Source organism: Phasianus colchicus, chromosome 18 (assembly GCF_987193195.1).
Source record: "Phasianus colchicus chromosome 18, bPhaCol1.hap1.1, whole genome shotgun sequence".
In the NCBI taxonomy this organism is placed as follows: Eukaryota; Metazoa; Chordata; class Aves; order Galliformes; family Phasianidae; genus Phasianus; species Phasianus colchicus.
In genome coordinates this window covers 9,042,246-9,055,291 of record NC_143453.1, presented here as the reverse complement: position 1 = coordinate 9,055,291, position 13,046 = coordinate 9,042,246, and the positions used below count along the sequence as shown (strand labels likewise).

Here is a 13,046-nt window from a genome sequence, read left to right as displayed (position 1 = left end):
ACTCAAAGGCAGTTTTGCCACGCTGACCTTAGCAGCAGCAAGTTCAAGCCTCCGCTTGTTTACACAAAGCATCAGAATCCCTACGAAACACTTAACATTCTTCAAAAGAAACAAGAGGGCCACCGCTATGACCAAAAAGGCAAATTAAAGTAAGGATCAAAGCTAAATATTTACTCTAAGCACTACAGTATTTGCAAATCTGGAAGCGATCTTTCAGCAGTTTCCATTTGCATACTTTAATTAATCCAAAAATATTAAAACTAATCTCACAAAGGAAAGGGTCAAAGTATTAATTAACTCGAGGTTCCTTGCTTTTGTGCAATTTAACAGTTCAATACAAAGCAAAAATCAGTTTTAATAAAAAGTAAGTTACTGTGACAGGTAGAATTCCACGGATTAGTGAAACCACATACAAGGCAGTAAGTTTCAGTACCTTGCCTGTTCTTTTTTAACTTAAAAAAAAAAAAAAACAGTTGCATTAGATAGACAGTCCTCTCTGTTACACCAAACCATCTTCAGTCTTCCTATTGCCTCAGCATTTCAGCACCAGCACTGCACCCCGACCCCAGAGCCACCATTCCTGGATGAGCTTTCCCAATACCAGCAAGGACCCGCTGGTGGTGAAGACTGGGGAAATGTAGTTGAAAGACAAAGGATTTTGGTGACAAAGCTTATCCCAGCTGCCACAGCCCTGCTTCACCACTGCAGGAGATCATGGAATGCCAGCAAAAAAAAAAAAAAAAAAAAGAGAGGCAGCCACAATTTCCAACATCACAAATTCAGACTTGTAACTTCGAAGAATGGAAACAAGAGGGAAATTTTTACTGCTGATGTTTTTCTGTTTGTTTTTCAGTGGGCAGGAAGGCCACGAAGCAGGTAACGAACTGAAGTGTTTCTGTGACTTTTAACACCAGAAAGCTCTGCATCATTTCAGAGATTAAATGCAGAGGAACTGCCTCCCTTCGTTTTGTGTGCTTGCAAAGCAAATGCCCAAATCCCATTCAGTCACCTCCACTCTCCATCCTTACTGAAGAGGAGCTTTCAGTTTGCCATGCACCAGGCCTGTTTTACACACCCAGCAGTGTTCCTTTTTGTCACCAAAAAGCAAACCCAATGTAAATAGCTCCCACCTCAGCACTCATACTGCAGGTACCCAGAACTAGGTGGGGGTCCCTTGCTCCCCAAATCCAGCTCCAGAAGTTCAAAAGAGCAGAAATACACTTTGCCTGCCAAACCTTTGGCAATAATCTTCCTAGCTCTAAACAAAGAGCTTTCAGGAAGAATGGGTGCAGAAGGCTCCTCAAATCAAAGTTTTGACATAAAGTTTCGCGCTTTTCTAATTACGATGCAATTTAATGCTAAATGTATGCACGGTGTACTCTAAATGTACAGTAACTGCATGGTAATGAAGAGAAATTGCTTGTATTGTCAAATACGTAATTCTGACTAACAATATAAATTTCTCATTATGTTTGATATAGCTGGCGGGAGCATTACCATAACAAATGCACCCGGCTTTCACAAGGCAGTTCATAGATACTCAGGTGTTCTGCAGCATTAATAAAAAACACTTAATAGCTATTACTTCTACAGCTTTTCAAATAAAAGAGACAGCATTGTCCTATTTCCATTATTTCTCAATTATTCTCCATATTTCTCTATTCTAATCCATTTATTTTTGTTGGCTCTTTGGCAACGGGATTTTTGCTGCCCTTAAGGTGCAAGAAAAGCCAATGTGAGCCAGGACGAGTTGGCTGCCTCTAGTTACACTCAGTCATCTACTTCTCAAGCTCAGAAGCAAAACAAAAGGGACAAAGCTCTAATCACAGCACTTACAGTTCTTCCAACACAGACGAGAAGGAGCAAACGCTGCTGTTAAAAGAGCAATAGTACTCATCAAAAAAGTTTTCATCAGCATTTCAGCAAGAGTTAATGCACAGAGGAGCTTACCTGCTTTCTGGGTCTGGGTCATTGTGCATGCAGGTGATCGTGGCAGTGGTCCTGGCGCTATCAGTCTCCTCTTGAACTCCCCACTGGTCCGCATCGCTGACTCTGACGTCCAAGATCTTCACACCTGGGGCAGTCTTAATTCTGTTGGAGAACAACAGAGATCTCCTTAGTTACAGACCCCATACAAATAAATCCAGAGAGGTGAACACAGAAGATGAAAGAGGAAATACTCCCTCTTGCATTAGTAATAGACTGATACATTGCAACTGTAAGTCAGCCTGCTTCAAAAATATAAAACGGGCCCAATTATTTTAAACAGATGAAGTATGAGTTTCATTATGTGCAAAGGTGGTTAATTTTCAGCTGGAACAATGTGGAAAGAATAAGAATGCTTTCTGCTTCAGTGGCACCAGTTTGATATAAATGAAACAGATGTGACTAAGCATAAGTTGATTTAATTTGTTGTGTCTGTCCTGCAGTCTGAGATGGAGGTTCAGAGCACTGTGATATAAAGTAGATCCACCTGCCTGCAAACCTTTGGGAGTGAGGTGGCTCTTAATATTAGGGAGATTTGCATGGAAAAAATGTGCTTCACTGCTCAAAGACCGTAACATGGAAGAGAAGAGAAGGAATATGTTAGGATAAACCCTGGACACAGGCTGGAAATAATGATGCCATTGCACTGGGATCTGTCATGTGGGGCATGCAAAACCTGCTGATGGAAATATGTCGACATGAAAAACCTTCACTTCCCAAGCACAGGTAGCACTAAAAGCATGCACTACTTGGTAAACATCACCTTTTTTTGCCATTTGCTTAAACAAAAAAAAGTCCATGCTCCAGCGGGGCTCTGCATTAGGAACAGATTGCTAAGGAATAGGAAACAAACTGCTTTTAATAGCAGGAACTTCATTTGTGCAGCTTGACTCCAGAAACAAGCCTGGGATTTCGACAGGAGTGCTGCAAATATGCCTGGAGAACAATTAGGCTGAAAGCAACTGCTATAGCGCCGCGTTCGCCACTACTGTGACTTAATTAATTAAAAGCAAGGCCAAGAGGGACCTCTTAGTTGTATGGTGGAATTAAACAGCAACTGCTGTGACTTGAAGCGTTACTTAACAGTGAGTTGTGATGGATTGGCCCCAATGCCTCGTGGCCAGCCGGCCCTCATTCTACTCTATTAAGAATCTCCTTTAAGTTTTAGCTGAGTTCGTGGTCTGGGATCAAACTAACTTCAAGACTCAGTGGGTGGTCTTTTCCTCTGAGAAGGAATTAATTTGTCCTGCTTTTATGATGTCCATGTTTCTCCCTGGAAGGCTTTCCTGACGTGATGGACCAAACCCATGGCTGGCATAACCACTCTGATGAAAAATGTTTCCCGTAAGGAGGGAATTTCATTTGATATTTTTCTAATTGTTTCCTTCATGTTTCTCCGCAGACATTCATATCTCCAGACAACATGCCTCAAAGCTAATGTGCCCTTTCCGTATCGTTTCCTCTTCTTTTTTTTCCATAGGAACATTCATTTATTTTGTAGTAATTACACTGGACCGAATCATTCCTGCAAAACACCTACATGGCTTCATTTCAGACAGGCTTGTAGTTTACATGAGAGAGAGAACCAAGCCTTCAGCAATGGAGCCAATCTTTTTTTCTTTAGACTTAGTCAACCACACTTCAGGGGGGGAAAAGAAAATAAATAAGGATGCTATTTTAATTTTCTCTTTCCCAGCCAAAATTATATACTTTCAACAAATTCACCTCCCCACTGTCCCCTCACTTTACCAATTTTTTCTTGACAACAAGCTTGGAAAACTCTAACCCAGCTTTCCACCTAAGTCAAGGCCCTGGTGAATAAAAGTTTCATTGAAGGGCAGGAGATGCATGGGGCCAGGACTGCTGGATTACACCACGATTTCAGGATTCATCAGCCTCTTCCCTTCTGCCAGAAGCCTGTTATGCCCTCCCACGCAGCTCCTGCACTATGGATATCTTCACCCCACAGCATGCTCTGTCTTCTGCTCCACTCTGAGCCTGGTGGGTCTCAACATCCCAGCAGGACGCGGCCACATGGGACCTTTGCACAGCTCCATCCTTCCTCTCCTGGGCCTGAATGCAGCCCATCCAGGCAGCAGCTGAGGCTCTCCCGATGTCCTGCTCACTTCTGGGCTCACCCTTCAGGGCACTGTTCCATACGAGGGGCTCACTGATTGCGCTCGCAGCCTTCACTCACTGCCTATCCATCTACTGTCTTGCTGGGTTAGCATCAAGTGAACATCACATCCACTGCTTCCTTGCTCTGTTTTCCAAAAACATCTCCAAATGCTGCATTTTAGGAAAATTTCCAGTCTAATCCTTTGCAGTGCGTCTGCTCTGGCGGGCTGAGACAAGATGTCATTTTGCATTTCTGGATATCAGTACAGCCAGAAAGATTGAAAGAAGGAAAAAAGTGAATTCAGATTCTTGCTTAGGAAAAAGTCAAGAAATTCAAATCGAGCAGCCTACGTATAGAAGGTCGGAGCCTACTATTCTTCTGATAAGTGATTCATATCTTTTAGTCAGCCCCCAAATCCTCAGGCACAAAACTGCTGTGAGAGTTGCTGACTCAGAGCATGGAAAAGAATGGGAAAACCCACTGGGAGCTGACAGGAATTGAAGCAGAGATGGTGAATGGCCAATGTGAGAGCCCAGGCGTTGGGTGTACTGCCTGCTATGTGCCAGGCTTCAATGACAAGCTTGGGTGGATTGCTTCATTTCCTTACACCTCCTTTCCCCACACAAACTACAGAGAAGTGCTGTGCTTCCATCTCCTAGGGAGCTGCAACAATGCACAGAATGGATTGAAAAAATGAAGTCTGATGTACGTTAAATTTACCACCTGTATTCACAGTCTGTACCACAAAGGAGGTGACCATTTATTCATGATGATCTCTTCTTTAGGGCTGGAGGGAGCCCAAGAGAAATGTGACATTCTCAAGCACAGCCTTTCATGACACTTATGACTGTGAGATCTTCAGAAGAGAGAGCTGGTGGGGATGGAGGGGGTAGTGTCAAAGCTATTCAGAAAGGGAATCAATGACACAATTACTTCACGAGTGAATCTTGCCCTCTTCTCCAGCTATAAATGCAGAATGGAGGAAGCTGCTTTCAAGTCAGATTGCAGAATACATTTGCTATCCCCAGCAGAGCTTTCTCCCCCAAGCAGTGTGTCCTCCATGTACTGCGTAATATAAAGCTGGAAACATGATGGACTGAATGGAGTGGGTAAGAGAAGTGTCCCCAGCCTGCCAACTTGCAACAGCTATTTTAAAATGCAATCCCAGCCTTAAATGTATGCGACCCCATGAATTCAGCAGCTCTCTCATTTAGTACAAGAGGAGGAGAGGGGAAAGTACGAATAATCACCAGGGCTGGGATGTAACTGAAGGGCTGCAAGAGGGATTTAGGCAGATGAGCACTCAGCGGAACAGTGCTGGGACTGCCACTGCCTCCTGGTCAATTAGCTGCAGCATCTGAAAGGTAAATGTGGGCAACACACCCAGCACCCCTCCTAGCAGCAGTAATTGGAAGTAAGATCATGGTAAAAAGAACTTTAGAATAGAAACAGAAGCGAAATTTGTTTAGGAAGTAAAGCAGGAATGTGCTCACAGCAGATGGAATGTGCTCAAAACGATGGAAAAAAGACTTTTCCAGAGCTATTTTAGAAATCCGCTCATCTCTCCCCAGCCCATTACAGGGGAAAACATAATCTGAGTTAAATCCTCTCTCAATAACGTACTAATAATAATGGTTCTGATAATAAATTTCCTTTGCAGTTTCCAAGTACTTCTGCAGTCAGTCTTTCAATGATCCTTTTTAGCCCAATTAAAAATAAAATCATTATCCCTCCCGTACAGGCAATCCAAGCTGTAGGCCAGCTTGGCTAACCCACCCAAAATCATACAGCTTCTGCAGAGCCAGAAATGCACCCATCCACCCCGAGTCCGTGTTCACACTTCGGCCAGACACCCCGACCCATCTTTAACTCCAAACACCACGGAGCTGAGTAATTCCAAGCCCTCACAGAGCATTTTACAGATTTGAAGAATCGCACAAACAGCGAGCAATTAGTTCTGAATGAGGTCCCCGGGGAGTTTCTAGTTAAAATACATGTGTTTTAAGATACATTAAGCCAAGCACTATAAATTAAAATAATCACTGAACTCAGACGTAACAGCTGAGAACTTTGAGGAGTGTGGGTGAGACAGGCAACTGCTCCCATATGGCAGGGACACAAGCAGCCCTATACAGGGGTAGAGCATATTTTCTGAAGTATTTATCCAAGAACCTTATTTCTTTGTTCTCTTACATTTTAAAAGACTTGTCACAGCTTTATGTTCAAGCTACTTCCCTATCAAATTCTTCTTACAATAGCAGTGCTAGGCCAGCTGTGTTTGTATTAATGTCACAGTGAGTAAAGCTAAGTATTTAAAATGCACATCAAAGTACACAAAGAGCCTGGAACGAACCAAGCCTTCTTCTAGAGGCCACAAGTATAGGAGCACAAATAATGTGCCTTTTTATCACATAAGCGAAACAGGCAGCCTGCAAAGCGCAGAGGAGAAGTGTAGGCAGATGTGGAACAGAGGGCATTGCAGTGCACCAAACAAAAGGAAAACTCCAAAATATTAATGACATCAGGTGGTTGAAAACTTAACACAACCCTAGTACAAACACAGTGAGAATATGTACTACCAGTAAAATAAAGTGGGAACTGATGGTGGGACAACCCCCCCCCATATTCGGCTTTATCCCTAAAGAGAACTCAACAGAGATGGAAACAGTGACACTCTGGGTCAGTTGGAGTGTTACTCAAGATGTTACCTCTCCATTTCAACCCAGCTGAAACCTACTCCAGAGGCCACTCCATTGCCAGCCCAATGCATAACTGGTCCAAATTATTTATCAAAACAAGACGTAGATTCACTGTGCTCTGCCTGTCCTGACAAGCCATCATGGGACCAAGGTTGCTCGTCACCACCCTACAGAAATGCCTCTCATCTTCACACCACATGAGGAAATTTGCCTTTTCCTCTCTCCAGGATAACTCAATTTCTCTCAGCATCTGCTATTTTTATATAACCTTTTGTAGCTGTCTTATTTAACCCCATCAAGCACTGGGGATGCAGTTGCTAGGAAGGCAGTTATTACTGCTGTATATCAAAATATCTCCATCCAACAGGCGCTCAAGGAATAAAAGTCAATGCCAAAGTACCACGAAGAGCAAAGTAAGAGAAAATAGCTGTGGTGACCAGTGCAAGGCAAGGCAGGAACAACGCTGACATGGCGGCCAAAAAAACAGAAAGCCTTGGGGAGGTGGAAGCCCTCTGCAACCTCAGAGAGGACTGATGCTGAAGACTCAGAATGATACAATTACCACTCTTCTAGACAGACACACGAAGCTATTTTTTCAACCCAGGGAATGGATCAAAATGTGCTAGGCATCAGACTCGCTAGCATATTGGATTTTGAATAATGAAAAGAGTAAACAGGGCTTTTCATTTGGATTCTGACAGTAGAGCGCTTTCCACGTGATAAATCAGCTATTAAAAAAGACAAATTAATACAACCTACCCTTGAAGCACGATGGCCTGTGATTCAAAAGGAAGCTTTTACAGAAGCATAACCAAAATAAGGTGTGACATGACCAACAGGAGGTGGTGCTGGGACAGGCCAAAATCTTCCCCCCGCCTTTCAATCAAACTCTAGGTAGAACTTAGCTAAAAAAGTACACAAAATTGTCTCCAGTGGTCACACTTTTCCTAAAAGCTTATAAATATTTTAGGAGAGATTCTCTGCTGTTCTAAATCACCAGAGATCACTGAATTTCACATCGAATTCATGATATTGAAAAGATAAATTTCACATCTGAGAAGGTGAGCCCAAAGAAGGAGGGGTCACCTCTCATGAGTTTGTTCAAAGGGAAAGTGCCTCAGAAACTCTTACTAGATATAAGACTGCATTCATAACATCAGCAGAGCATGTGAGCATCTCCAAAGCAGTCAAACATTATCACATCTTTACATATCCAAAAGGAAAATTCCAAGTTTTTGCCTTTTTTCTTTTAAAGGAAAGAAGGTATTTATGTATTTTTAAATGTTATCGTCACACGGTAGCAGAAAGTCCATTTTTCAATTTGCTCTCTCTCTTACTCAGGTACATAAAACAACACTGCAAAGACACTCTAATAGGCTTGAAATTAAAACTATTAATTTTTATCCTTATTTATTGCTATCACAAACCTGTTTATATGGATTTGCAGTGCTGCTATGGGAATCTGAGAGGTTCTGAAGTCTTTCTGCAATACAAAATCAAAACACTGTCTCTCAGTGATCTCCATTCCTATCAAAATATGTCAGCAGAGCAATGTTTTCCTTCAGGGAGAAGAAGGGGCAGGAGATGCTGGGTGCAATCCCTTTGACTCACAGCCCTCTATTAGCCATTTAACTGAACTGGTGCATTGAAAATGGGAATAAGTATCTTTTCTTGCCTTAGTATGGAAATTCATTCCAAGAAAAAAAAAAAATACTGCAGGTCAAAGAGTTCTGTAGCAATTGGCATTTTCGTAATAAAACTGAAAGCTATAATTTTTTTTTTTTTTTTCAATCCACCTGAAAATACTGTTGGGTCTTTGACACATTGATGACTATAATTATAGCATAAGCAGACGTGGCTTGAGATTGTGCTGAAAGCTCTTCAGTCCCACAGCCCAGCCCCCTGCACACACCACAGGGAAGCGTTCCAGGCCTTTTGGCTTGGCTCAGCTGGAGGGCAACAAGCACAGAACATCTGCAGAGAAAAACCCAGTTCCAACATCTGTCTGACACTTCCAGAGCATTCAATAAGCACAAACTGTATTATTACTATTGATCAAAAGGAGTGAGGGAACCTTCTCCAAACTCTGATTCTTGTGCTACCAAACAGCCTTTCCTCGTTGGTATGCACACCCTGCTCTGAAAGAGGAGCAATGTTTTCCTTTCCTCCACTGCCTCCACTCAGCTGAGTTACGATGCAGTGATCGTTATTCAAAGAGCTCCAGAGTGCCTGCTGCCATGCACCCCTCCAACACCTGCAGGAACTGAAGTATGTGCCCTCTCTTCTGCAACACAACAAGCCGTGCCGTCCCTCCTCCATGGAGAGGAGAGGTAAAATGCTATAATGGTTTCCTGTAACGTAGGGTTGTAGAACAAAAATCAAAGCCTGCTCAGACTCTTCAACCTTTCTCGGAAAGATCTGATACACTCCCACTACGTCCTTTACCTTGAAACCAACGCAATCCTATAATAGATGAAACTATCCCTTCAAGCCTAGAAGCACAGGAGAAAATGCATTATCAAGTCTGAAGGTGTCCGAAGTATTTGAACTTGGGATTCTTGCAATCATGCAGAAACACAGCTTTGAAAACTGTAATGAAAATATCAAAGCAAGTCAGAGGTTTCTTCCTGCAAAGACAAAGATACTTATAGGTTTCCTTTTATTGAAAGGCTCCTTTCAGAAATCAGTGCTGCGGAGATGTTTGCAGCCTGAACAGAGTGCAGTCCTCCTGGGAGACGGCGTATCTTTGTGAAGGGGTCATTTTTCTGCCTCTGAAAGTGGGAGGGGAAAAAATAAAAAAAAGAAAGAAAAAAATAAAAGAGGAAAAAAAAAAAAAAAAGCCCTGAAGGTCACAGTTTCTGAAAGCACCTAAACAACAATAAAGAAAAAAAATTTCCCATCCCTCTTATCCTTGCAAAACCAGATAATGAGCTCCATAGCCCTGTCTTGGCCAACGTGGGATGGGGTTTTCCAGCATTTGAAGTCATTGATCACGGTGGCTAAATTTGGTCACCACCTCAGAGACTCACACATTTCCTATAGGGAACAAGTCTATTCAGTACGTACAACTGAAATCAGACTGTGACAGCCAAGCCCCAAGCAGCAGATGCTTGGGAAGCCCATGGCAGCCCACCAGTAGCCCATCTCTACATCCACAGCACAAACAATGCACCTTTAGGGCACCTATCACCATTTTTTGATACTCACTCTGTACTCCAAACCAAAAAAACAATGAAGGAAGGGCTGTTGTCAGGAGCACTGCCCACACTGTGGGGAGGAGACAGTGACCTGAGCACAAGGGAGGGGGAAAACAAAGGACTGCAATGAAAATCCATCCAGAATTAAAAAGGCCACAAGAACTTTGCCTGAACTAGTGGTTGTTGTTTTTATTGAATTATTTTATGGCGCTTTATGTTGTTTAATCGAAGAAAGAAAATGGATGCCATAAAATATGCAGAGCTAACTGGGGCTGCAGAGTACATTGCTGAATATTGCTAGTAATGCCATTTCCCCTTTACTGTCAAAAAATGAAAATATCGTTCTTTATATCCCTGTCACACGGAACAGAGGTCTGCTAGTGCTCACGATCAATCTTCCTAGAGTGCACCTTTACCTTGAGCAGCGTGTGCCAGGATGGAGAATAAGCAAAGCTCAGGAAATAATCTCCCTTTCCACAAGATAGAATTCAATTTCCAGTACAGCTCAGACCAGTACTTTTCTTGAAAAGGTGGTACCATAAATTACAGTAAGAAAGCATTTTTCTGCTGCTAGCAAAAATTTTAGTGAGCATTATGATTATGTGGTTTGTACTCCAGGCACCAATGACCACCAAGCAGGCTAATAATGCGTGAATTCTGATGAGAACCAGCCCTCCAGCTGGGATAAGCCATCAAAGCCTTCTTTCCTGCTTTTTTCCCTCTGCGTTCCCTCTTGTAACAATTTTTTCTAGCTGCAGACAACAGCCTTCCAAGATTCTCCTAAAGAGTAAGCACTTCTCAAGGAAAGGGACACCCCAGGCAGCCCTTTGGCCACTGCCCCAGCAGTAGAATGAGGCCACAAGGATGCACCCCTGAAGCCACCCAGCCCTGCACTGCTGTCAGGAAAATCTACCAGCCACAACACAAAAGCTGCTTGCCATTTGTGACCGTGATTGATGGTAATGCAGGAAACTAATGGCATTTCACTTGTTCATCAGAAGAAATTACTCACCCCGCACTAGCAGGATTGGGGAAGGATTATTTAATACTTGCAGCAATTTTTAATTTAAACTTGAGTGTTTGTAGAAGAGCAGTCAGGCAGCAGCCTGCTTCAGGACGGATCCAAACGTGATGGAGCACATGGGCAGATCTGCTCTGTTTGCCAGCAAGGCTGTGCTGCTCAGCTTTGCCTGCAGTTCCCATGCATGCAGGACAGATCCTGCAGCCCGGCTCAGCCCCAGCATCCCTCCTGATGAGAGTCACTCCAGTTTTAGGACAGGTAGTACTCAGTCATCAGCAACCAGAACAAGGGGTTCTGCAGTCCTTCACCAAGAACTCATTCCTACAGGTGGGCTCCAGCACCAATTGCTGTCCCCGGGAATTTCTGTGACACAGATCACTGATTAAAAAAAGGCCCTTAAACCTTGAGTATTTCAAAGCATGCGCTGTGTTTGCAATAACAAACGCACTAAAAGCAGGCTTTCCCCTGGGGAGTCGGGGGGCACTGAATCAACTGCCAATAAAAAAGGCTTTGATGCTTTTTAACACGTTCAGTGGTTTTCAGCGAAAAACACTCAGTGAGATACTTTGTCCCACTGAGCATTAAGCACTTACCATCCCCGTTCTCCTTTTGCAATCCTAACTACTCCCCACCCGTCAGCCATGAATTTGCGATTAATGAGCCTTGTTTAGAGGATGCAAATGCTGAAATAGTTCTGATATACTGAGCTGGAAGCACAGAAAGATGAGCTCATTCAGCGAGGGAATCTGCTGTCCTTGGGGGGAATCCAACCCTCCCAATAAAGGAAACCAGCTGCTCAGTGACTGCAGCAGGGCAGCACGCTGTGCTCTGCCCCGAGGTGCCCAGCCATGCTCTCGCAGCTCGGGATCCAGGACAAAACCATCCCCATGCATTAAGGATGCTGAACGTCTGCTTGCAAATCTGGGGCCGGCCAAAAAATGGCTGTGATTGGAAGGAGGATGGGGTAAGCATAGGTTCATTCTTAACTACAAAAAACAGGCACAAGCTTCAGGTTTAATAGAGCAAAAGAACAACAACCTAGGGCTAAACTATGACCAGTTATATTTAACCAGCAAAACAGCAGCTGCTCCCCTTTTGCTTCTCCCCATGCTGCTGTTTTCCTGCTTCAAATTGTCCATTATGTGCCCATCAGTACTGACGTAGAAATACTGGATTGGAGGAGGAGAGGGTTCAGCATGTTTGACCATGACTTTATGAAGTACACCAGGATGGAATGCACTGCTCTGTTGCAGCATTCACTCCCAGACACATGACAGTGGACACCAGGAGACTCAGCACCTCCAAACTGCAAACAAAGCTGGAGCTTTCCAACCAGCCTCCTGCAGAGGAGGGGCTGTCAGCTCCTGTGCCCTGTGCTGTAATTATTTCCTCCAGCAGTTACTGCACTGCATCCAACACTATCATGGACTCAAGTGCCGAGGCATTAAAGTGACAATATCTTCTTTGCCAATAATTGCTGACTCAAGACCATATTCTCAATTACTTGCATCGATAGCTTGTGAATACTCAAAGGGAAGCCACTGCTTTACTTTGGCTGAGTTTTCTTTCTAATCCGGTAGTTTGGATATAAATTACCTGATTTGTTGATGAAAACCTCAAATGACAAAGGCACCATTCACAAAACCACTAACTGCATGGATGGTTCCTTTGATTTTAAACGGTGTTGAGAAAAGTGCTCCGTTCCTCCTGGTACCACAGCCTCCCTGACTTGAATCTGCACTGTCAAGCCATCACTCTCAATTAACTTCAGGCCCAATGACTTCAGGTGTAACACACTGCCTGCCAGCAGAGCAAAGCCTTCAGAAAGTGAGCTTTCAACCCACGGCACAACGCTCATCTGTCCAAAAGACCAACACTGTCCCTGTGAACTACCAACACCCTCAGCACTGCTGGTGCAGTCGGGCTGTACTTCCTCCTGGGGAAGCTTTGCCTCATTTTCATGTGGGAAAACCCTTTCAATAGAGATCTTTGCAGGATTTGGCAAAGCAAAGTGGCTAACATCA

The 13,046-nt window shown here is 43.6% G+C and overlaps 1 protein-coding gene across 2 annotated transcripts in view; it reads right to left on the bottom strand.

Annotated features, from left to right (window-relative positions):
- TMEM132B (transmembrane protein 132B) overlaps positions 1–13,046 on the bottom strand; it is a 174,517-nt gene that overhangs the window by 103,453 nt on the left and 58,018 nt on the right. For both annotated transcript variants that reach the window (XM_090152722.1, XM_031592699.2), the window contains exon 3: positions 1,951–2,091. In XM_090152722.1, coding sequence (XP_090008848.1) covers positions 1,951–2,091 — 141 coding nt within the window. The remainder of the gene's footprint in view (positions 1–1,950; positions 2,092–13,046) is intronic.